Source organism: Accipiter gentilis, chromosome 21 (genome assembly GCF_929443795.1).
Source record: "Accipiter gentilis chromosome 21, bAccGen1.1, whole genome shotgun sequence".
Taxonomy (NCBI): Eukaryota; Metazoa; Chordata; class Aves; order Accipitriformes; family Accipitridae; genus Astur; species Astur gentilis.
Genome location: NC_064900.1, coordinates 2,839,253 through 2,865,094, shown reverse-complemented (window position 1 = coordinate 2,865,094; position 25,842 = coordinate 2,839,253). Strand labels below are relative to the sequence as shown.

Sequence of the window (25,842 nt, the reverse complement as noted above, 5' to 3'; positions counted from 1 at the left end):
GATGGCATGATGATGCTTTCTGGATATCTGTATCATGAAAAATTCACTTTCTATTGTTCATCGCTAGTTATAATATCTATCAAGTTTAATATTAAAGTATATCTCTTTCTAGAGATAGTCCTCTAACTTTCTTTCAGGGACGTGCAGTAAATAAAGTGACATAAAAAAATCCCTATTTAAAAGTATCAGCGGTGTCATCTAAATGGTATTACAACTCTCAGTAAGGTCAGTGAAATGTCTGTTGCACAAAAGAGCCAGACAGTCTTTAGAGTAATTTATATTAACATGTAATAATGATGGAGCATGGTTCGGGTTTGTCCTTGACTGTGTGGATTTGTGTACAAGTCACCTTTCAGCAGGTTTATAGACTAAAATAATTTTCTGATCATTTATAGTCTCTCATTAAAACAAAGCCACCTGTCCAACTTGTCTAAACTTTTTTTAGATGCCTGTGGTATTAGTCTTTCAACCTCTAGCTCTACCGACTGATCTGTCTGGAATGACTGACATTCCGCCATACTTCATGCATCTTGCATTTCTAGACATACAGTTTTGGCAAGTGGTTTGATTTACTTCTAAAGGTTTTTGTACTAAGCAATCTGGTGGAAGATGGTATGATCCTTGAAAGATTCTCAGGCTGGGGGTAAGAAAGAGGGTGAGGGACGAGGAAGATGAGAAGTTAAAGGTTTGAGAGAGAATATACTGAGAATAAGCATTCTCTCCAAACTGTGGAACTGGCTTTGATCAAAACCTTCTGGTTGGGCTGTTCCAAAATAAAACAAAACCATCCTCTCTGTGCTAAGAATTTTATTGGCTACTTAGGAGTATATGCTGCAATAAACAATAGATTATTCACAAGAAATTTATTTTTTTTTAATATTCTCATGTGGTGAATCAAGAGACATATTTTATGTCCTCGCTAGAGAGGTAGCATTTCAGGTTAGTATTTGGTAGGATTTTATTATTCTACCTGAGTAGAATTTTGATTAGAGATTGCTATCTCAGTATTCTTAAGCACTTTTTATACATTTAAAAAAAAGCCTTTGTGTGTGGGTGGGTGGTTCTTACCTTTTCTTAAGGCTGTCTCTGAGGCACTGATGGCACTTGATTTTTTTTCCCTGCTCTTTACAACCTCTTCTAATTGAATTGATTAAAAAGACAATACATTTTGGTGACTAATCATAAGTTATCTGTTAGAATACTAAATCAGTGTTCTCTTCTCACATTGGATTTCAAAACCTACTTACTTAAACCTGATCTTTTGGTACAATAGGAACTGTATTTCCAGCATTTTCATCAAGTGTATTTTCAAGCAACTTTCCCACAATAAATTCTTCTGACTTCATTCCTGTTAGTTCATTGTCAAGATTTTGCTGACTCTTACCTCTTTACATATGCAGAAGGATTTCTGATAGAGAAAAGCATTTTTGAAGAATGTCTTTGCAATGATGAATCATAGGAAGAACGGGGGGGAGGGGGGGGGGCTTGTTTTCTCCTGGTCAAAATATTGCAAACTGTTCAGTTTCATAAAGTGCTAATATTTTTTCCACACTGACAGAAGAATAATTCAAAAGCCACATAACAGTAGCAGAGGGGTGGTGTCTATGCCTGCATGGTTACTGTAACTGCTTATACCTGTCTTTCCTAGTATCCTCATCTAACATGGAAAAACTTGGAAAGCTCTAAATCTTTTTAAACTCAGGTAGATTTTATTCCAAGCTAAAGATTAATGTCATTTCAGTTCCAAAGCTGGGGAGAGTCCCCAGAAAACTTGAACTAGTATCTAGATGAAATAGCTCGTTATGGTTATATTTTTGTCATTAATTAGCCAGACATTTAATACAGCACTTCTCAAATACCATTTATGCTATTTGAAATGTTACATGTTGTCCTGTAGTATCTTCTGGTTTCATAAATGTAGTATTTTCACAGACTAATAAGTTCTGTAGTTGCTCAATATTCTATATCTAATTTTAGCAAGGAATTAGAACTTTACAAGTTCTTAATAGGATAGTATTGATTCTAAACAACCTTGTTTTCACATACTTTTGATTAAGCTGCTTCTTCCTTGCAACAATGTAAGAATTTATTTGCATTGTAAACAAAAACACAAATATGGGAAATTCCATTGTTCAACTGCTAAATTCTAAACATCTAGCCCTTTTTGACCAGAAGTTTTTGAGATTTTAGGAGTTAGTGATTGTATTTCTTTGATAAGACTTTCTTGCACAGGGTATAAACTACATTTTTTATCATCAAGTTAACATTGGGCATTTAAATACCAAGAGCAATAAAAAGTACACATGAATGCAAATTATTCCTAGTCAAGAAAATCCTTACAGAGATTCTGTCCCATAATAACATTCTGTAGAAAGGGAACGTGTTTTTTCTCCGAGCTTAGTGGATTTCTTTGCAGGCTGTAGCTATTTGCACTGATCATGCCTCGGTCTGTTCAGCTCTGGGCTCCAACTAGCACCTATTTTGTCTGCAGGTGTCCTCACAGAAATACTGAAATAGGGACAGTAACCTTTGTAGCTTCTCTGGGGAAGAAGTGTACCCCTACCTGGCTTGCCTTCTGTCCTGCTGCACAGATCCAAAACAGTCCATCTCAGTCTAAAAACTAATACTGTGTAGTTGTTAAACCCTCTAAAACTCCCCTTCCATCTAGAACAGCAGAGATCCCAGCCTGATCAAGAATTTCAGTGTAGATAAAGAGGCCCAAAACATCTGCTCTTTTTCTGCTTTGGAAAACAAAATCTGTATTTCGGTCGCATTTTTAATTGTAATTTTAGATTAAAGAAAACACTGAATTAAAGAAAAAAGTGATGTTAAAGAATAAAAATAAAATTGTTGTGGGTGGGAACTCAGTGGGAACTCTTGTGTAGCTGGTGGGTACATGGATGTGTGCACAGATATATATGCTGGCACGCCGTCCTCTTTGCTTTAATGAGTTATAACTAACTCCGAGAAGTCTTTCAGATTCGATACTTCTTGGTTATTGCTTGTTCAGACATTCTGCTTTTTTAAGCCAGTTTGCATTCTCCAAAACGTTCTCTCTGCCGTGACTTGCTAGTTGCCATCAAGAGCTTCTGCTGGCAGACTCTGCCTTTTTTTCCTCCTTGCCTGCATTCACACAGAAATCGGGGCATTCTGTATACATATGTCCATATGTGGTTATATCGTACGTCTTGGGAAGAAAGTAAAAACAGAGTGGAGTTTTTCCTTTCAAATGTTGTGTTTGGAAGTCTGTTTTCTTCCACCAGCAGTGATAGAAAACTGTCTGTCTTTTTTTTATTGTTTTTATTTCCTATTATGTAGTTTTTAACTAGTCCAGCTTAACCACCCTTGGCTAGAAAGGCCATTTAGGTCTTTGTGCTACAAATTTGCCTCTGAACAAGGAATCCTAACAAGGATGTACTGTGGATTGTAATTTTCTAGGAACGGTAAGAGCAGAGTCTTTAAATTTGCTTTAGCTTTTCTTTAAAATAATTCAGTTTCAGCATTTACCTCAGCTTTTGGATTAACTCTTTTGATTACATGTAGTTAAAATTTGATATAGAGCACTTGAGTTGAAATGTCACTGTAAGCTGGCAAAACGAACCACTCAAGAATATTTAGTCATTATCTTTAATACCTTACCAAAAATTCTATGGCAAGTACAATACAGTTTCCATATTAATAGATCCAGTATACTTTTATATTTGAAGTTCTTCTTTTGCATCTCTATATAGAATGACTAAAACTGTTTTGGGGATAAGTTGTTTTGTTTCTTGCATGATTTTGTCCAACTTGTTTTGGAAATGGGTAGTATTTGGTATATACTATATACTTTAAACTTCTTTTATTATTCAGAAGTATTTGTGAGGATCACCATAAGAAGCCTTGTAGGCAGCCTGGCAGAGGCTTCCGGATTTTTTTCCTGATGGATTTTGGTTTAGGTTTTGGTGCTGAGTTTTTTGAGGTTTTTTGGTTTGGTTTTTAGATTCAGCAATTTTTACAATAATTTTCTGTGCATGTATGTCAGCCTGTTACTTTGGTCTGTTGTTTCTATAACAAGGTTTCCAAAGTCTTAGGATTGATCTGTACCTTAATCAGCCTGTAAATATGTGTGTGAAGCCATGGAGAAGGGCTGACATTTGCTCTTCTAAGTCCGGTACACTGTAGTCAGGGTCGTGGAAATATGATACTGAGTGATTATCTTCTAAAAAGTCTGCAGCCTGAGGAACCAGGCTCAGCTGATATTGTGCTGTGTATTGCAGTATTTCCTATGTAACTTCTGTACAATTTATATCAGTTTTTCTCTTGTCGGTTATGGCTACACTGCTATGCTGTATGCCTAGCACATTGGATTATTTTTTTGGACTGGATGAGTGAATGTGACCATTAGGTTTCCTTCCCATGTAGCAAGGTGGGGGGGAGAAGAGGGAGGTTTCTGGTTTTATCATCGGCTCCTTTTTTCCTGGGTCTGTTGAGTCGGAAGTCCACGTGTGGATGTGAACTAAGTGACAACGCCCTAGGTGATGATCACTGCGGTTTTCAAAGGTAGGGGTTCCTAGGCCTCCAAGGAAAGAGAGGAATAACCTGGTTGCTTGATCTACAAAAATATTGAAGAGCGAGCACAAAATACCTCAAATGGATGGCAGGGTACTGCAGCGAGGAAGGGAATAATCTGCTGTCCATGTCTGCTGAGAAAAGGACAGGATGTAATGGACATAAATTACTAAGGCAGAGGCACGACTTGAGGGAGACAGTAGGGGATTCATTTTGATCACAAGGGTAGTTAACCACAGAAATGGATTCTCTGAGGAGGTTATTGCATCTCTGGCAGGTTTTCAGAACAGCTTATACTCTCCACCGCATTCCCTTTGCCATACCTCTCCATATTGCAGAGCGGATGATTTCTGGTAAAATTCCTTGCCCAAGCAGCCAGCCAAATAGATGCTTAACCTGATCCACTGGGCAAGTTACAGCAGTCAGGGGACCACACTTCACGAGGCCCGTAAGTGCCGTGGCTTTTCACAGCTAACCTTTCATAACAGATGGAAAAGCCCTTGGCTTGAAATTTTTTTATTTATTTCTTAGGGAGGGGATTATGGTGTTGGTTCTGCTTCTAAATCATTTCTGTTTTCTTAGTGAATTTACATCACTGTAACTAGTATCAGTAAGAATAGTATAATAAGAAATGACTTAGAGACACTATGGTAAACCACAGTCTCCACTAACTGCTCAGTTTGTCACCGCATTTCTTGTCTGTGCAGAGAAGCAGATAAAAATGTTGCATAGACGACCTGTTCCATATCTAGAAAGTTTGTTCCTTTTTGCAGAAAGCTTTATTCAAATAAAAAAAAGAAGTTGTTAGGAAGTTGAAATTATTTTTCCTGTATTTAGCAAAATCCCAGCACTTCTAGTCTAATGGGCACTGCAAACTCAAAAGATTTGTGAACAGCAAATTCTGCATGGCTGTAATAAAAAATTTGGCACCTAAAGTCAAGTGTTCCAAAGAAGGATATTCCAGTATCTTTTGTAAGGTTTTCATATCTGTTTCAAAGTATTCTGTCTGAACGTTGAACTGCAAGATCCATAGATTATTCTTGGGTGAATACAATTGTTTCCAGAAGTGGCTTGTCCATAGTGTTAAGTTCTTTTTCAGTCATGGTGGAGATGAGAGTATGTGTGCTTGTTTTCTGCTGTAGGTAAAATTAAAAACCTTCTCTTTTTCTGCTTACTCTTAGAAGGGCGATGTAGGGAGATTTTAAAGGTGAGCAAGGGGGAAAGCCCAGTCTGCCTGTGATACAGACACATCAAAAATAATGGCAACTGGTCCTGGGACTAAGAGGACAATTCAGCCTACGTACTTCAATCCATCTGTTTAGGATGCAGTCTGAGATAGAGTGCTCCTGAGAGTGGATGTCCTAACCAAATAGATGGGATAGATAGATAGAGAGCTTGCCCAGGAAATTTGCTAAAGGACATGCATAAAAAGTGAGTTGTTAGGGCAAGAGGGAGCCCAGTTTCTAGACCCTATCAATAGTGTTCAAGTTCCCCACAAGTTCATTTTTTATATTAAGTCCACAGTAAATAAAAAATAGGACCAGAAGGGCCAGAAACCTTAGGTTCAGCCTCTCAGCTGAGCATCATAGCCATCAGGGGCTCAGCTCCCAGGGGAGACACGAAGAATGCTGTTCCTCATTATACCTTGTGGCCACAGAAGGCACGGATGGACGAAGTCGGTCCTCTTAGACCGATTTGTGCCTACAGCTTATGACCTTCAGTTTTCTGCTGAGTGCTACAGTCACTAGACTGCAAAAAGCCAGTGGAGCGGTTGTCATTTAGACTGAATCGTAATCTTTATCTGACCTACCCACTGGTTTCCCTCAGAGGTTTAAGTGGAGTTTAGGTGTGTGTCTGCCTAAATCTGGTCACAACAGAGCTTGCAATGCCCTGTGTCCCCGGAGAAAGCAGTGAGGGGAGGTTGTCTAAAGACTGAGGTGCCTTGTGAAGGAGTACGTCTAATGGCCAGGAAAGACCTGGGAAGAAATGGAGAAGAGCCTTGCATGGATGCGTGTGAGCTGCTGGTGCCTAAAGTCCAACTCTGTTGGGCTAGCTAGAGTTTATGTTTGGTTTTATCTTGGAGTACATTTTCTGTCAGGCTCTAAGAGGATGTTAGGATCCACTTGTTTTCTTACAGGAATCTGCAAATTTTCCTTGTTTTAAAAACAAGCAACTAAATGAAAATTTTGTTCTTCTTATATTTACTGAATATCTAGTCAGTTTTAATTTAAATGATGGTTTGACTCCAAGTTAAGCTAATTTCACACTGTACTCTAAGCATGTTGAATTTGGAGGGTGTGTTTTGCACTGCATGCTCAACTTCAGCACTTTCTTGCCTCCTAGCAATCGCTTCAGATCAATGTAAACTGGTTTTCTACATCTGAAATAATTTTTGAAACATTTTTGGAAGTGGAACACACCATTGGGTGGTTCCTGGTACTTCTGTGGCAGAATGGAATAGGCGGTGATCTGTTGTGTATAGAGAACTAGGGAAGAGTATAGGAATATTCTGAGATTGTTCACGTTACGTGGTAATAGCTCTTCCAAAAGATCGGGTTTTTTTAAAGCAAAGCTTTTCTAACTATACTTCAGTTACAGAGGCAGAGGGTCTATCAGTGGGGAGAAGAAGAAAGAGTGCTTTGAAGTGCTTTCACTTGCTTCATTAAAACATTAACTATTTTGACTTTGTTATTGAATGAACCCACGTTTTTTCTTCTATCATGCCTTTTGTCTCCACCTTATTCTTGGGTACTTCCACATATGAAAGTTATACAACATACTGTTCTTTCCCAAACATCAATGTTACGAAAGATGCTTCAGCAGAATGGGTATTTGAGGTTGGGATTTAAGTTCTAGAGAATTGTGATGTCTTTGATTAAAAAACGTATGTCCAAACTTACAACCTATGTCTAAATTGAGCTCTTAGTGAACGGAATGCAAAGACGGTTTGCTTGTGTAAGTCAAGGGGAGTGATTCATACAATTGAATATGGAAGTTTGATAGATTACTTACTGTGAAGATCTCTCGCATTTTTATCTTTTTATAAAGATTTGCTTATTTATCTTATTTATTATTTCTACTTCATTTTCAACATGAAGAATAGTTCTGCCCTAACAGTTCCCTTCTGTTTTTAAAACATGCTAAACTAAAACCTAAGCCTGAACTTTACCATATTCTGGAAATAGCAAAATAAAGATCCAGGTCTAGTGACTTGAATCTGTTTTCTCTTTCAGGCCTTTACTTGCCATCATTTACATCAGGCTTCTATCAGTACAATTCCATGAAGCCATTCAGGTTACGCTGCTATAACTGTAGCAGCTTCAGGGCAATACATTTTGGAACTTTTTCCAGGGAGGGCCAGGCATCCCACAGCTTTGAGTTCCGTGTAAGTGCAGCCATAGCCATCCTGGTTTGAATGCTCTGCAAGCTGTGTATACACAGGCTTTTCAACATAGTTTTAGGGAAACTTATTTGAGTTCATCTGGAGGAAATAATTCACAGTAAAATTCCAGGTTATTATTGCATTGTTTGTGCTTTAGACAACTTCTGCTGCTTTCTAGTGAATTGCTTTATGTGGAATGCAGCTTTAGAGTGGCGCTATTAAAATGCGTTTTAAGATGTTTTTAGCCAAGTAAACGTGCAGTGTTCTTAAATGTGTGAAAACCCTGCAGCATTACTTCCTGCCCCTTTCTCCTCTGTGTTGCTGAAGCATTGCCGGCAGTAATGTGGTTCAGTCTCTGTGTCTCTATGATGTTACTTTGTGCAAATCCATGTTCGAAGTATAATTCCTTTACTGTATGTTTACACTGGCATTCAGAGCTTTGCATGCTTTCCTGACTACATAATTTTAAAAGTGAGAGATTTCTCGTAAAATGTTAAGATGATGATCTTTAAACTGGCAAATGTTTTAATAGTTTCATTAGCTTCTGGTAGGTCTGATATTTGGGATTAAAACTTGTAGAAATCTCCAAGTGAGGAGAATATAACCCATTTAACTTTGTTTCCAGAATATATCGGTTTCCGTATCAAAAAAGGTTGATTTTTGTACATGTTTTATAAGCAGATCAGTAACTCAGTATGTTAAAACCAGGAAAGGACCTATAAATAGCATCCAAGACACTAACAGTCAGTTGCAAAACTTTTCAGTAACGAAAGTAAACATCTGCAGTGAAAATGTTGATCTTTGTCACTGGTAGGTTTTTTCCATTCCTCATAACAGGCAATACTATTACTTTCATGATTCCTAACTTCAAGAAGAAAATTGCTTTATGCTTCTGTGTTAGTGCTAACTCCACTATTCTAGAATAATCACAGTGACAATTTCTTGGAAGCGGTGATAGGTGAGGATGTGTTCCCCTTACAAAGCCTTTGCTGCAGCTGAGAATAGAGAAGTCAGAACATTTTCCTGAAGATGGCATACATATTTTCATTAATACTCTCCCTCCTTTTTTATTTTTTTAATTCCATGAGAAAATAAGGAAATTCCAGTTTTATTTCCACTAAACAAAAGGAACTTAAAAAAACCCACAACCCTGCAATCTCTGCTCTGTAAAGGTGACAGTTGAAACACATGGAATCATTTACTGAAATTACCTTTTAAATTCTCAGAAAACCCCCAAACCCTAAATTAAATCTTCTCCTAGACACCGGTGCACTGCAGCAGGACAGCTTTGTCATGCAAGGAAAGAACTAGGACAATAACTGCTCAGGGCTGCTTTCGTATAAATGTCATGATGACGGTTGGCTCAATTGTTCTTGTCCTTTTGCAATGCATGCGATATTGTGGCAGTAGGTCACATTTCCAGACGGGCAATGCTTCAGCAATTACATGGAATCAGTACATTCTCACACGACGAGCGTCACTATACTGCTCACACATGGATGAACAAAGGTAAGATTCAAAACCACTGGCTTCATTTTTATCCGAGCATGTGAGTTCAGGTGTCCTGTGTGTTTCTGTCAGTGAGGTGGGTAGCAAGTTAGAGGTTTTGTAGTTGCTTTTACACCAGAAGCTGCCTGTTTGTATGCTGCTGCTGCTCATAGCTGGAAATTAACAATCATTCCAGTGTTACGAAGTCGGTTCCTGAGTTTCCATCCGCATCTCACTAACCCAAACCATGCATAGGACAGGGCTGAATGAAAACTTTAAAGAAAGCAGGACTACTCTTAGGGAAGTAGCAGTGTTTATAGTGTGTGGTCTTAACCTATGGAATGCAGCTTTTTGAAATGCACCGACTGCAGATAATAATGCTTTTGCTCAGAGCTGCTCATAGTCTTAACAGCCTGAATAGCAGCATCTCCCAAACGATAGGCATTCGTTAGGTCTCAGGGGCCACTGAACCCCTCCGCTGGTGCTCTCAGCTCCTCTGCTGCTAGCTGCAGGAACGGCCTGGAGAACTATTTGGAGGAAAAAGAAGAGCCAAGAAATCCAGGTCTGCAAGAGGAGGAGGAGGAAAAAAGGACATGGTCATCTGAGAGAGATGACTGGGTGGGAGCAGAGGGATCCTGGGAGTTGGGTATGTGCCTCTCGGAGAAAGGGCTCCCTCAAAGCAGGAGGCAACTCGGAGGCAGGAGCCCATTTATGAGAAAGTGTCATATAACAGGATGTCCTGCAGAGGAGGAGAAGTGGGAAGGAGAACTGAGGAGCAGAAAAGCATCTGCCTTTCACATACGAACGTCCTGCCCCCTTACTGAAGCAGGGAGTCCAAATAAACTTTGTTTGACCTAGGTTACAGGGTGTACCTGCAAGTGGTCCTGGTTCAGACTCGCGCAGAAAAAGGTTGTGGCTGACATTCCTGCTACGCCCGTCATGCCATGCGAGAAAAGGAAAATAACAACAGAAAACCCAGAATATGGCGGTTGGGTTAAGGATTACAACAGATTGGCAGTGTTCAGGTCAACTTTTAGAAGATGGGACGTAATTTTAAAACATGGCAATTATGCTGGCAAAGGATATGGCAAGTTCTTAAAATTTCCTAAAGAAAGTGCGTTTATGTTTCTCTAGGCTACGGTGGAGTGGTTTCTAAATAAGAATTTGGGGTATAATCTCTTTGAGAAAGGAGTCCCAGGGAATAGGCCTAAACTAAATTTTATCCCAAAATCTAGGAAGAGGAGAGATTTTTACCTTGGTTTAGAGCTAGCCAATAAAGTCACATAGTGATTGCAGCCTTTCATAGGTTTTGGATCGCTGTTCAGATATGTTTAATGACATCAAATTTTGACATGTGTTGTGCTGGTCTTTAGAAATTCAGTTTGAGTAGTGTATTTAATAAAATGGCACAGTATGTTCCCAAAAGTGTCCCAAAGATTATATCTGTTTGTGTCAGTTCTGCGAAGACGTATTAGTTAACTGTACTGCACAGGAGTGAGGAACATTTCTTGTAAATTTAGGGAGGGAGAAATCTTGATGACACATGCAAATGGCACATCATATATTTTAAGTTCCGTGTATGTCGCCTACACTAACTGCATTTGTCCTTTCAACATCTTTCTCAGCTTAAGCACCACCATATCTGAATTTTATGTGACTGTGATATTAATACACCTGTAAAGAGAAAATTAATTACATAATAACATTTTTCAACAATTAGGTACCCTTTGGGGAAAAACCAAATGTGTATATATATATATGTGTGGAGCCCTGATGATCTCTGCCTTGAAATTACTGTCTTCCCCTTCTTTACCTGGCAGCTGTCACTGTGCTTAGGAAGGAGCTGGGCCAACCAGTCTGCTGCAGAAGTACAAAGTGCTTGGGGTTATGGGAGACACTAATTCTCAAGGTATTAGAAGCTGCGTTTGCACATGAATAAACAATCCCAGATTTATGCAGATACAGTTAGCGGTAGTGAGCCAGAACTAGAGAGCTACAACAGTGCCTACATGAAGGTGAAATGGGGTGAGGGCAGCGCTTGGAAGTTCACGTAGACCTAAATTTCTGTTCCATGAGAGTGTGACTGCAGTGCCAGAGACGGCTACTCTGTGAAGCTCCTGTTCGACAAGTTATGGGTGCCCTCGAAGAACAGAAGCTGGCCCAAGCGTCAAAGAGTAGCAGGACAATCTGCCCCCATCCCTCTGCGCCAACTTTTAAGGTAGCATATGTAGTAACGCTTGGTGTGGTTCCAGTAGTGGTTTGCTGTGGTTCTCTCCAGTCTTTCCCAGGTAGTTGCTGCAAAGAGGATAATTTCAGCAGTTTACACAGAGTCGTCTATGAGTAGGGGAATACGGTGCTGTAAGACATTGTCTGAGGAAGTGAGTCAGCAGCAAACCTGCTGCTTCTGGTGGAGAGCAGGAACCATCTATACAGTATGAAGCTTAGCCCAGTTTTAAGTTGGAGTATGTAAGAAAATCCTTTTCTAATTTTATTCTTCAACTATGGCAGAAAGTATTCCTCTTTTTTGACATTTCTCCTGGCTCTGCAGAGGCAGCTTTCTCTTCTGAGCTGTAAGAAGCATAATTTCATACCAGACACAGATCTACTTCATAATGATAGGTTCAGAAGCAAGCCTTTTATCTCGGGTCCAATAACTTCAGCTATTTCTCCATCTCCAGAACTTCCTGGTCCTCTAGCTGTTGCAGAAGAGCATGTGAGGTTTCCAATGACCTAGCCCTATTTGTGACTACAGGTCGGTAGCCAGCAGCAGTGGCACAAATTGTTTTGCAAAGACCGTGCTAGCAGCCAGCCCTACTCTCTTCTTCCCGCTGGCTCCTTTACTCCGGTAACCTGCAGAGCAGGTTTCTCACTTCACCCTCTGGGAAGCCAGAGTCGATTTGCACCCCAAGACGTTTTGGATGCTGGGATCGGTTTAGCAATAGGTGTCTTTTCCCCAGAGAGCAGTTATTAATAGCTTGATAATAAACGATGGCTGTGAATGCAGTGCTAGAATGTCCTAGTGATGGAAACAAGAGCAGAGCAAAGGACACGTGCTCTGAAGTTAGGAATGGCATCTCCCTTCGTGTCCTGCAGCAATGAGATACATGGATTAATTTTAAATGCATTGGTAACATACGGGTCTAAAATTATTTCATGCTATTTAGAACAAGTCCTTTGAGCTAAGGCTGTTGTAAATTCTAATTAGTCTATGCTAATCTTCATAATAAGCAGCTATTTCTAATGCAGATCTAACTGATGAGGTCTGACAGCATTTTCCACACTTATTTATACACTGGCAGCAAACTGGTATCGTGCTAGTATCGGAATGTTTGCTCAGGTTACGAAAACTCTGTGTTTTCTGTACTCTACAGGGAGTTTGTATTTGCTGCAGGCTTGTGCCTGTTCTAGGATTGCCAATTTATGCCTCTTTGCTTGTATTTATTTATGCAGAAAATAGGGAAAACTCCTTCAGCCGTTCCCGAAGCTCCAGCGTGTCCAGTATCGACAGGGACTCAAAGGAAGCAATTACTGCTTTGTACTTCATGGAGTCCTTTGCCCGAAAGAATGACTCTGCTGTCTCCCCCTGTCTCTGGGTTGGAACGGGCCTCGGTATGGTCTTAATCCTCTCCCTTAATCTGCCTGCTAGTGACGATTTACGGCAGTCAGAGCCAGTCATGGTGTCGCCAAGTGGTAAGAGTGCAGCTCTTTTCCTGTTTATTATCTGTCTTGGTACAAAAGGGGGAATAACTGCATGATTTTGTATGGCCTTTTGGGCAGAAATTTCTCGATATATGTATCAAGCAATGGTCTCTCACTACATAGAAGGCACACAGGTAAAGATAGATGCTCGTGAGCGACATGCAGCTTCGTGAACAGAGACACTGTGGTTTTGTTAGTTCCAAAGATTACCTTATGTCGTGGGCAAAATTACATGTTTCTTGGGAGGATAGGGAAATTAGCAGAGTTCCCTCATATTGTGAAATTACAGTCCTGTGTACAGCTCTGATGCAGTCCTATCTGGGATGCTGTGAACAGTTTGGCTGTCTTACTATCAGAAAGCTGGAGAGAAGCAGAAGGGAGTTCAGGAAAGGAAACAAAAATGTTGGCAGGTTGATGTGCCAGGAGAGATCCTTGGCTGAGTGAGTGACAGATGGTGTAGCAGAGAGAACAGAGGGCTGAGAGAGGTCAGGTCTGAGGAGAGGCAGCATGTGCTTAGTATGTTTAAAGCAAAATAATGAAAAAAATTGGAGAAAATAACACAGGAATAGAGGTTTCCCACCCCTGGTTTGTTTAGAAAAACGATGCTGGAAGGTCACCAGACTAAGAAGAGCAATTTTACTAATGGGGCATAAATATCCTACTAGTATAATGTAGAGATAAACAACAGCCTATCTTTATGGTATTCAATAGCCTGTATTATATACATTATTTGATACTGGCTGCCCGAGACTTTTTCAGTACTGGCAGCCTGTTTGTTCACCTTCTTGTGTGGTCAGGAAGAACTGAGCAAGCAAGACTTGCCACCTTAGCTAGATTAACGCGTTTGCTCTGTTTACAAAAGCTGAACGTCAGCTGTGCCGCACGCATTCACAGTACTGACAACCAGTTTAATTGTGGTGCCAGTGTCGGTGAGAGGAATTACATTTTGCAGGCACAGTTCTGACACTGAAAGGAGCCGTGCTGACCTTCGCGTGCTTGGACTGCATGGGGACGTTGACACATCCACCGTATGAAGTATGGAGGGACCCACACAGTGCTGATGACGGTGAAAAAACAAGGAAAAGGAAACTTGTCATGCATTCCCCTTCCTCCTCCCAGGATATGGGTGATCATCAATTTGCAGTCATTTGTTCAGAAAAACAAGCCAAAGTCTTCTCATTGCCTTCCCAAACATGTCTTTATGTCCACAACATCACCGAAACGTCCTTTTTATTGCGAGCAGATGTGGTCACCCTCTGTAACAGCGTCTGTCTGGCGTGCTTTTGTGCCAATGGGCACATCATGACACTGAGGTACTTATCTAACTAATCTTGTGGCAAAATTAAGCAAAGAGGTGGCACAGCGCAGTCACGTTCCGCTTGCGTTCGCTCCCTGGCGGGTGCGTTTAATCCCCTGCCTTGCCCGCTGCCATGCCTCTTCCTTGGCAGCTGCACAGCAAAGCAAACTCCTTTATTTCATAGTAATCCCCCACCCATGACAATTTGATGGCTGATGACTTTTAACTGTCATCAAAGAAAACCCTGATAATTTTGGTCAGTTATGGTAAGTCAGGTATAGAGAAGTATAGAGAAACTCGGGTATCGAAAGGGTACTGTTTATCCAGTGTGAAGTAGCAAGTCCCCTGCTGGCTGTTAACAGAAGATTTTCTGCTCAGAGCACCTCGTTTCCCTTCCTTGTCATCTCCACCAGGGAGCTGGCTGTGCAGTACCCCTGTAGAAGTGCCCTCGGCTTGCCACACCTCCTTCCCCCAGCCAGGCCATTTAAATTTTGGGTAGTGCCATCCAAAATGGCAAACCAGGAGAAGCTGGAGGGACAGCAAAGGCAATGCCGGAGCCTTTGTCTGCAGGGTGCAAGCAGGGCCCTGCCGTGCCATTTCCCGCAGCTGCCCATGCAATAGCTGGGGCCAGGCCTTACCCTGCAAACTGCCCAAAGTGGCACAAGCTGCACCGTCATACGTGAGTCCCAAATCCAGACAGTAGCAGAATCCTAAGGGTCATCGAGGCGAGGCAGCTGAAACTTCTCTGTGCGAGAAAACAAAGTATGACAGGAAGGCGGCCTGTTTATGGCGGCATTTTTCAGCTTAGAGCTGCACTTGAACTATTCCAGTTACGAAAAGCATAAACTTAAATGTTGGTTTAAAATGCGGCCGCGGAGCAGGTGTACTGCGTGTGGCAACTAACCTGGGTATCTGCTTCTCTTCAGCTTGCCCAGCCTTCGCCCGCTGCTGGACATCAACTATTTGCCTGTAACAGACATGAGGATAGCGCGGACCTTTTGTTTCACTAACGAAGGGCAAGCTTTGTATCTCAGCTCTCCCACAGAGATCCAGCGCCTGACGTACAGCCAGGAGATGTGTGACAATCTGCAGGTAAGGCTCAAGCCCTTACTTTGGTGCTTGTGTGGGAGGGCCGGGGTCCTGACTTGTCAGATGTAAATTGCCGCGGGTTCACTGCTGGGTTTTAGTATTTGAAGCGAAGGCTGTGCTGCGGGAGCAGGAGAGACGTCTTCCTTTCCGCTTGCCCTGGCTGAATGGTGCCAAAGCAGCAGAGAGAGGTCAGGAGCTCTGTTGCCGTTTGGACTTTTTCATGACACTGTCACTTTGGTCCTGTGCCCTAAGGGCTGGCCCGAGCCTAGAGTCTGCCCGCGCATAACTGCAATCTCTGCCGGCTCTGTACAGAGGCAGATTTGTGCCCAAATGGGACTCTTCACAGCCTGCTTCTCTCAAAGTCCTACCGTACGAAAGACCAACTGTTAAAAATGACTGAAGGGAAAGCAGGGGAAGCTACAAATGGACAGCAGCTACAGCAGTTGGTACCGGCATGTGTCCAACCACACAGCAACTGCATCAGTGAAAATATAAATGCCTTCCCATGTTTTTATCATTTTTTTATTCTAACTTTAAAAATACCTTAATACCTGCAGCTTTCCGTAGATAGGTGGGAGCATGAGACAAGCCAGTGTGGTTAATATCAAAAAATATGCTCTGTTTTAATATATTTTTAAATTATTTACCATTGGTTTTACTGCAATAATTGGTACTCCCCTTCTTCCACATGAGGAGTGCATCTACCGTTGTACATTAAAAACACAGTAGCTATAGAAATGGTCCAATTAAAATAATTTATTTTGAGCAAAAGTTCTTTACAATGTTAGATTTGGGTTGGTTGGGGTTTTTTAACAATGAAAATGCAAATTAAAAAGTCATTTACTGAAGAGGAGGAATTGTGAGAGGTTACAGGGAGAAACATGAGTAATAAAAGGGGAAAAAAGAGGGGGAATAAGTTCTAGGTTATATAATTAGCACTGAACTAGGATGGAAATATAAAAGAAATGGTCCTGCCAGCACTCATTATGCCCTAGGGAATAACATGTGCTGAGCTGCTCAACTCACATCACAGCACTGTCTGTCTCAAGTCTGAAAAGGCACTGTGAGGGTGAGCATTGCACACAAGCTTCTGCGCATCCGAGAAGAGATTATTTTGCAGGGAGCCGATTTTTAAGTGATCAAAAGGTTTGATCAATGTATCTTAGAATATGGACCTATAGTGAGAGGCTGTTACAAGCTGGATTTTTTTTTTAATTAACCTTAATAGCATCATACAACAACCAACCAAAGGGAAACGCAGCCCTCGCTTCTCTGTACGGTCAGACTGTGGCTGCTTGTATCTTGGGTTTTATGCAGAGAGGACAGTAAAAGGCTTGCACAGTCATTATATGTGTACAAAAAGCAGATGACCCCGTCTCACCTGCTACCTAGGAAAACAAAGCCAGGCTGCATGAGAGCCTCCACTCAGGCTCGAAGGGCTGCAGTAATTTTTCTCCCCAGAGCAGGTGACAGTGCAGAGGAGCAGGAAGTGTGAGTCACAGCGCCGTCCTAGCACTCAGGCTCCCAGGAGCCGAGCGCTTTGTGCAGCACAACGGCTGTATCTGCCTGTTGAGGCTTCGATGAGCAAACACAGAGCTGAGCAACAGGGCAGCAACTGTTCTCAGTGCACACAGCCTCGCTGGTTTCAAACGCTAATGGGGCTGCACGCTTTCTTTCTCAGTTTTATTCTGGAGAGCCCACTTTTCCTAGTACTGCTGCAGGTAAATCTGAGCCTGAGATTTGTTTGGGTCGACTGCTCCAAGATCTGGCACCATGGCAGTGCCTTCAGCAGACGTGCTCATTTAGCAGTGCTGATGGCACTGCCAACATGCACAGTAACGGCGGCAGGGAGAGGTTGTATGGACGGTGACAGGATTTTGTCCAAAAAAAACCCAACAAAAACCTACCAAACAAAACCCCACCAAACTCTCTGAACTGCTAGCAAGCGCTGAACTCGGGTACGCTATAAAGAGAAAAGAGAGTGACTGCCCTGCTTGCCTGGGTAATCACTAAAGCAAAACACATAATTCACAACAAATTGTTTATTCAATTGTAGTGTTGTCTCTGCTGTTTCTAAGCAAAATGTGATCTTATCACTGATATTTTCACTCTGTATTGCTTGTAAATTTTTTTATCTGTGGTAATGAATGTAAGACTGGGCCATGATAAACCAAGTTCCTTTGAAAGCTTGGGTGAATCTAGTTAGCCCAAGTATTTGCCTGTCATGAAACACAAATGTTAAGCACTCAGTACTGTTCACGTAACAGACTCTTTCAAAACTGGTTTAGATCCAATGCATGTGGCTCATTAATGCAAATAAAGAAATCACCTAGAACTGCTTTCACCTCACTAATTTTTCACATGGATTTTTGTCTGACTTTACTAGGACATGCTTGGGGATTTGTTTACTCCTGTGGAAACACCAGAAGCCCAAAACAGAGGCTTTCTCAAAGGACTTTTTGGAGGAAGTGGACAAGCTTTTGACAGAGAGGAGCTCTGTAAGTAATTTATTGGGGTTTGTTGTGGGTTTTTTGCAGAAATCAATTCACAGGATCCCCTGCCCTTGTCATTTAGGAATGGAGCGGTACCCAAGATTTAGATCATTGATGAAAAAATAAAGACGAGCTCATGAAGAAAGGGGAGGATCCTCAGTTGCCTTCCCATGATTCCTTCACCTCGGCAGCTTCTTTTGAACGAGTAAGCGGGGGAGCCCAGGACTGCGCCGTAGATGTGCCGGTGCACAGAGCGAAGTCTTCCACACGTGCCATCTGCACTTCAGATGGCATCACCACGGCAAGGCTGCAGCCCTAGGATGAGCAGCACTGACAGAGCCATGGCCAGGAACTCATTCCTGTCCGTTTGTCTGTTTCTCCTTTGCAGTTGGCGAGGCCACGGCAGGAAAAGCCTCTCGCAGTCTTGCCCAGCACATCCCTGGATCAGGCGGAATTGAAGGTGTGAGAGGAGCCGCAGGAGGAGTCATTGGGGACTTGACTCGTGCACGCATTGCCCTTGATGAGAGAGGACAGAAACTGGGAGAGCTGGATGAAAGGACTGCGAGCATGATGGCCAGCGCAGAGGCATTTTCCAAACATGCGCACGAGGTAGGGCCCCCGGCGCCACACACCCCAAACTAGGAACTGCCAACCCTGGAGCTGGGCCTTTGCTTCCCTTTGGGAAAGTAAAGTACGGTTCTCCCCACTCACCCAGTCGTGGTGTTTTAGGTGTTCTAGGCCATTTTTCCTGCTCCCAAACAATGAGAATGCCAAAAAGACACTTCCATTGCACACCCCTTCATTTCACATTTTCATAAATGAGCATCCATTGTTAGCCTCTGAATTTAGAACATGGCACTTCTCATTTCTCGCCTTTCTCACTAATTCATTATAATTTTTTTTAAGCCACTTAGTGCAGCACGTCTATGCCATAGGGCAGAAAACAGGTAGGTGGATGTGTATGTAGGAACCTTTACAGATCTTATTGGGAAGAAGAGGAGAAAGAACATTTCTAGTACAACACTGTGGTACAGTTATATAGAATAGGTCTTGCCTGGAATAGACAGCTTCTATGCTTAGAGCTGGAAATGGAAAGCTCTTATATCCCACGCTGTTAAGGCTGGGAATCAACTGGAGTGATTTTCCTTGATGATAAAACAACATTAAAAAATAAATACTTCCCAAGATTTTTCATTTAACATGCAGCACATCTCCAGACAAGACCTTTACATTTTTATTGGCTTTTGTAAGTGTGAGGCAAAAACATACAGAAAGAACGTGCCCTGAAATGCAAGAAGTTTATATATTCAGGGCGTATCTATTATGCTCCATAGATAAGCTTATCTCCATAGCAGTAAAACACAAGTTCCTGGTTATACCCATACCTCTCTACTTTTTGCAGAAGAAAAGTAGTTTAGTTAAAGATCCTCAGGAAAAATCTTAACAATTATGAAATTAAATACAAGGTCTCAGTGGACTCAAGACCTGGTGACACTGTTAGTAAAGTACTGCATTGCTTTCTTTTCCTTTTTTACTTACGAAGTTTGTGACAGTTAATGGGCCTAGGTCATGCGCGATACCTTGTATGCAGAGCAGTGTTTTATATCTCTTTGTTTGTTTCCCATTTCTGTAGGTGATGCTGAAATACAAGGACAAAAAGTGGTACCAGTTTTAGATTTTCAAAGCAGCTGCTTGTGGCTTTAAGAAAACTGTTCAGGGAAGCAACATTCATTCCTAAATCTACCAGTCACTGGCCAGAGACAGTTTTTTCTCCTAGAAGATGTTTTCCTGTTACTATTATTGGATTCATCACAGTGGGAGTCAAGGAGAAATTTTACAGACCGTGACATGTAAGCTAAGAATCATGTGGGTCTTACTCGAACAGCTGGCTCATGCGATAGCCAATTTTTTTCCAAAAGGAACTCAACCATCACTGTGGCATGTAGTTTTGCAGAAGCTGTAGGTATGAACTGTGGGGAGTACGTCTGGTTAAAAACTATTCTGTACAAACTCGAATGTTAATGCACTTATAAAACTTTGCATGACTAATTGACATCTTAAAAAAAAAAAGAAATTGAAAGCATGTTGTGACTGAAGAAAAATGGGATTTATTTCTATTCTGAGCAAAAAAAAAAAAAAAAACTTAAATGGCAAAAATCTTTATTTTTTAAAAGTGACATTACAAAGAGCCAGTACATTTCAAGCATGTTTGCTACCATTCTCAACATAAAAATGAGTTGAGCTGAATTTTCTTATCTGTTATTTATTTCCCTTGAAAAACCTTGCTTGAAATCAGTGCTGTTTAACTCCTACCAAAAGAATAAGTAACTTCAAAATCCTATGCCCAAAATTTACAGATTTTTTCAAGCAGCTAGACAGGCACTATCTGAAATGAAAACACGAGCATAGGTGGTTTATTTGCAATTCAGAGCACATGACTTGTCATCCTTATCTGTACTTTTTAAAATGTGCTCTAGATTGATCTCGGTTGTCCTTGAAGGGGGCTGTGGCATTTTTCATCCCTGTGGTGTCTGTGTCACTTGGTTGCCTTATTTCTCAGCAGCAGGAATAGAAAACCAGCTTAGGAAATCGCTTCTTCAAGTTAGGAAAGGCAAGATGGGAAACCGCAGGACTACAAGCTGGAGAGTCTGTCAAGTTCTGCTCACAGAAGCTGCTTAGGAGCTTGCAGAGCAGTGATTTTCCTGTGGTTTTTTTAAGTGGTCAGTTGAGATTATGCTAAGGAAACTGCACAGTAACCCCCCGCAAAGCTGGGGAGGGCAGAGAGATCACAGCAGCACGACTAAACAATGGGCATGGGGAGGAGCATGAAAAACAACTGTCAACGTACAGCCCTGAATTGGCACATACATAAAGTGACACCCCTGGTGCATGGCCATTGGCTTCCTGCTCACACTGCTAAAAGTCATTTCCTTCTGCTTCAAAGCAGCTTGTTTGGTTTCTACAGTGAACTCTGCAGAAAACTCTCCAACCTGCAGCTACAGAAGAGAACAGTAAGTAGAACCTGTTACCTGTCTACACACAGAGATTCCTAGTCCACGAGCGTGCTGCGGTAGCCTACAAGAGCCTGACTGCCACACAGGTCAACTGTTAAGTTAGAAATTCTTCCAAGATTGGCTTGGAAACAAGGCACTGAAGGCTTGTCTTCATGTGCCTGGACATCATTTCAAATTAGAAAAGGGAAGTGAGGAAAAGGTGGAAAAGCAGCATTTAAAAATTTTCTATACGACAAGAGTGACATCCTCTGTCCCTTCAAGGAGTCCTGACAGACAGTGATGCAGACAGGCACCATCCCTCTCCTAACTGGGCCTTATCTTCACTGGTGTTTAAGTCATCCCAGTGTTCAGATGATCTCTCTCAAAGATGCCTTTCCCATACCCTTCCTTTTCTTACTATAAAATGGAGCCCAGGAAATTGTACAGTCCAGAAGTCTGGCTCCACTATCAGCCCAGCTGCACAAGTGAAAGGATTGGAACAGGTTTGAGGTGTTAAGTTTTTACATTCACATTGTAGCACAACAGGAATTTCATGCTTTACAGGATTTCTACACTTGTCTCTGGGCAAAATCAAAGTGATGGTCCTGCCGGGTCTAGCTCAACTGGGAGCGAGACTCTCTCTGTCACAGGAGAAACTGCTCCATAATTGTGAGAACTGTAGGAACTTGTTGGGAAGAAGGTCAAAGCCCGAGCAATGCCTAGGTTTCTGCTGAGAGTTAAGGAACCGGAGTCGTCCATGAGCTGAGAGGACGTCCCTGTGCGTGTGAGGAAACGGCAAACTCGCCACTCTGATGCCAGTAGGAACCGAGTTGGGGAATTCCTTCCAGTGGCCCAGTCACAGAACTAGCCGCTTGCATGTGTGAGGAAGCATCACTGTAACCAGGCATCTAGGATGAGAAATAAATGAGAACAACATTATAGCAATTCTATCTTCTGTTTAAATGTACATTCACTCTACGTGTGCTCTGGCCTGTACTCCAAAACCACTAGTCTCTGGGCAACAAAATCATTTCAGGCAGCAGAGCACTCGCTCAGACTCTCCAGCCAACTTTCTAGCCCTTATTCTTCCTGCCTTCTCTGCTTTTTCAGAGAAGCTGAGCAGTTAATACTTCGTTAATACCAAGCCAAGGCTGCCCCGCCAGCCTTTGCCCTGTACCCAGCTCTGCGCTTGCTTCTGCGCCGAGGCAGTGCAGCTGGACAGGCCCTTACCAGTCCCAGCATGGCACTTGGGCCCCATGGCCCATGGGTGTAACATTTCCACTACCAACTGGTGTAACGCAGTCAGCCTTTACGAACACAGCCGTGGCACTCGGGCAGCGGTTGGTTCGCTTCGATGACAAGGCAGCTACCCGTTCTGCCTAAGTTTTCAGCCGTAACCCACGTGGATGGCTAACACTGCAGGTAACCGTTACCTTGATTTCAGTGGAAATGTCTTCAGGCTGGAGCTAGAGTCTGCTCGCTCGTTTGAGAATCACATCTAAAATTTAAAAGCAGCTTTTAATTGCTAATCACTCCAGCATGCCCAGAGAGAAAAGTGTCTTCAACAAGTCTTTTACACAATGCCTGACTGACTTTGGCTGCCAACAACAGTCTCTAGCTTAACACCGGGGCCGGGGCCAGGGGGGGAACACACACCAACACCTGACAGTAGATTTCCATTTGCATTTTTATGCAACAGAGAAATTAAAATTTAGCATCCCTCAAACTTTCGATTTTTAATACTAATCTTTTAAGCAACTTTTCTCTAGTACGCCTCATCAGGTCACAGCTGTATCTTGCTTTCCACTATTACTTATTTTACATATTTCCAGACAGTTACAAATTACTATTTCTGTTCAGTTCACCACTTGTGACTATAATTATCAATTTTCTTGTAGTCTGTAGAGATCTAAAAAGTTGTATATGTTTGTATATAGAACATTCTATATATAAAAATATATATATGTAATGTATATGTTGTATAAGTTTGTTAGTGCACACTGTTAAATGCTTTCTATCAAGATTTACCATGTATGTGGGAAAAAAAACTTCACTTAAAAACTTCAGTGAGGGAGGAAGAACTCTTGCCTGGTTGATTTATTGTGAAATGAGGGGGAGTGTGGGATTCTTGAAAGGCTTGACCTGAACACGCTACTAAAGGCTGTTAGTGAAAGGCATAAAGACACAGAACTCCAAGCAACAAGCACAGCATCTGACCTGACTTGCTGTAAGAAAATTGAGGACACGAGCTGTCGCTGGATGTTGAAATCATGTGCTTTCACCTTTCCCACTAAGACAGCGCCACCTCAAGCTAAATCCTAAACTTAAACATATCTTTAACATCGCAATCCTCCATTACAATAGACCAGATTGGCTGGAAATATTACCTCAATTTAAAATGCTTTTTGTTCTTTTGGATACCTTGTTCCCTCGCATTCTTCTTTACAGGAGCTCTCTGTCACAGCCACATCCAAAACCGGACACACAAAACTTCCAACAGCGCGCACACACCTCTGGATTTGACCAGGTGTGTTTAATCTTATGCCCAGAGCTGTAGATAGAGTATGCAGAGAAGATACATTAAATTAGATTATCTATATATGTTTTCAGAGTTTGCAAGTCTTCAATGAATTACAAGCTATTTTATTTATATAAAAAAAATAATAATTCAACAATCTATTCCTAGAGTTTTAACTTAACCTTCAAATGTTGAATTAAAAGACATGATTAAGGAAACTTTGAGAATCAGTTTTTGGTTTGTATAATTACCTGTTTTCTAAATTACTACACCTACTGTATAAAATTGTTACATGCAGAAATTCTCTGAAAGAGTTTACACATTCCTTTTACAGAAGCCCTTTGACACCACAACATGTGCGCTGTAATGAAGGTATGCATACGAAAATACTTTTTTTCAGTCTACAATTTAAGTGAGGAAAATGTTGCAGCTTAAATGAGAGCTGTGTTCAACCTCAGGACTCCTCCATTTACAAACTGCCCGTAGTGTAACACAGGCAAAAAGCTGGATTTTAGTTAATTACACCCCTTAGATACCCTGCCCTGCATCTGTTTCCATAACTTAAAGGTGAATTCAAGCACAGTGTATTTTGGTCTTGAATGTTTTTTTGCCTTGGTTTGGTCTTAGTAAGAACACACTCTCTCTCATTAAGGAACTACGTGTGGCCATCTGTAGTCAACTCGTCATCTTAGGTGTATAAGCAATAGTCACGTAAATGAGTGTTTCCATTCATGTGTTTTGTTTTGTGATTAAATCAACAAATCAGACATTGTACTTTTTTAAATAGCAACCAATATTCAGATTCAATGTCAAGGAAATGTGGACAGAATATGTGTGGGGTTTGTTAATGAGTCATTACCTGTATCTCAGAACGAAGGCTAATCTGGGGTGAACCACACATGCCTGCGCTAACCATGTCCTGTTTCCACAGGTATCCTAAATCGGCGTCACAAAAGGAAAACTAAGGCGTCTTTAACTGAGGCTGTTTTGAATCCCCAGTAACAACCAAAAAAAAAGAGGGAAAGAAAATAAAGAATTGATATTAGTTGGTGTAGATCTCTTTTTTTTTTTTTTTTTTTAACCTCTACTCCTAGATTCTTTTAGTATTTCAAAGGTGCATGGTTTAGGTGAAGACTTCGGGTGGAGTTTATGCTACCCCCAGGGATATGGAAAATGCAGCCACGGTGGTTGCTGGGTGGGGACGGCCACCTCCCTTCCTCCAGCAGCTCACACAGGGACAAAACCCAGACCCCAGCTACTGTTCCTGTGCTTCACTGCAGGGAGCTCACATGGCGTGGCGCTCATAACCCCGATCCCAGCCCAGGAACATTAGCCGCATTAGCCGGGCTTCTCAGCCGGCTGAGCACACCCTGCACGTCACTTATTTCCACGTCAGGCTAAAAGCAGTCACCTACAAGCTGAACTCTCAAAAGGGCAGAAGCGAGCTCGTTGAAAGGCACTTACCAACAACGCGATGGAGTTGTTCTGCCTGTAGAAGCTCAAAAACGTCAGCCAAAGCTGCTGAGCATCCAGCTCCCTCCTTTTAGCTATGGATTTAGAGGGAAAAGCACCACAACTCTCCTCTTAGTGAAATGCAGATGGCACAGGAGAAAGGCAATATGACCAAACCAGATCAGATTATGTGTGTGTCGTCTTTTGTCACCTGCCTCCCTCCCACCACTGCCCAGCTGCAAGAACGCCCAAGGAGCACTTGCAGTAGGCAGGGTCCAAAAAGAAACCTGCAGCGGAAAGACCAAGGCAAAACAAGCCTGCGGTCTGCATGCAAGGCAAAGGACTGGGTAGCTGTATCAAACATCTTGCTACCGCATCTGCAGAAGTTCTGCCCTATACCAATAGTAAATAGGCCAAATCGAAATTTGAGTCATTTTGACAAGTGGATATGAACCGAACAGAACAAGGCTGCTCGACAGCCCAAGAGGCCAGGCTCTCCCTGCGAGGTGCCGGGTCACGCGGGTTCACAGGAGGTGAAGACAAGGCGTTCCTGGTGACCCACAGGTCACGACTGGGGCCCAACGCAATGTCTTTTGGCAGACACCCACCTGCTGGTGCAGCAGCCAGGCAAGGGCAGCACAGGGCACAAGGCAGGACTAGGCTGCAGTAGCAATTATGTGCACACGGAGGGACACGGCTGCTGTAAAAAAAACAGAACTCCTACCCCTTCCGTAGCCTTCATCCATCATCTTCTCAGGCTTGCCAGACCTTGTACGTTACTGCACGTGCTGGGCAGCGCCAGCTAACAGGAGGCGGGAGCGGACTGCAAAGAGAGACACAAACCAGCTGAGGAACAGGGAGCGAACGCAATCAGATAAGTC

The 25,842-nt window shown here is 42.1% G+C and overlaps 2 protein-coding genes across 6 annotated transcripts in view; one reads left to right on the top strand and one right to left on the bottom strand.

Annotated features, from left to right (window-relative positions):
- STXBP5L (syntaxin binding protein 5L) overlaps positions 1 to 21,257 on the top strand; it is a 195,273-nt gene extending 174,016 nt beyond the window's left edge. For 3 of the 5 annotated variants that reach the window (XM_049824541.1, XM_049824543.1, XM_049824542.1), the window contains 7 exons: positions 9,344 to 9,442; positions 12,872 to 13,111; positions 14,073 to 14,433; positions 15,344 to 15,509; positions 17,893 to 18,004; positions 18,387 to 18,607; positions 19,632 to 21,257. In XM_049824541.1, the coding sequence (XP_049680498.1) occupies positions 9,344 to 9,442; positions 12,872 to 13,111; positions 14,073 to 14,433; positions 15,344 to 15,509; positions 17,893 to 18,004; positions 18,387 to 18,607; positions 19,632 to 19,673 (1,241 nt within the window). In that variant the 3' untranslated portion in view covers positions 19,674 to 21,257. The remainder of the gene's footprint in view (positions 1 to 9,343; positions 9,443 to 12,871; positions 13,112 to 14,072; positions 14,434 to 15,343; positions 15,510 to 17,892; positions 18,005 to 18,386; positions 18,608 to 19,631) is intronic. The other 2 variants (XM_049824545.1, XM_049824544.1) reach the window with 1 other exon arrangement.
- A 2,197-nt stretch (positions 21,258 to 23,454) lies between these two features.
- The window catches only part of POLQ (DNA polymerase theta), a 58,569-nt gene continuing 56,181 nt past the window's right edge, over positions 23,455 to 25,842 (bottom strand). The window contains exons 32-35 of the mRNA XM_049824546.1: positions 25,686 to 25,784; positions 24,974 to 25,056; positions 24,369 to 24,491; positions 23,455 to 23,542 (exon numbers count right to left, since the gene is read on the bottom strand). The gene's annotated coding sequence lies outside the window, so the exon portion shown is untranslated. The remainder of the gene's footprint in view (positions 23,543 to 24,368; positions 24,492 to 24,973; positions 25,057 to 25,685; positions 25,785 to 25,842) is intronic.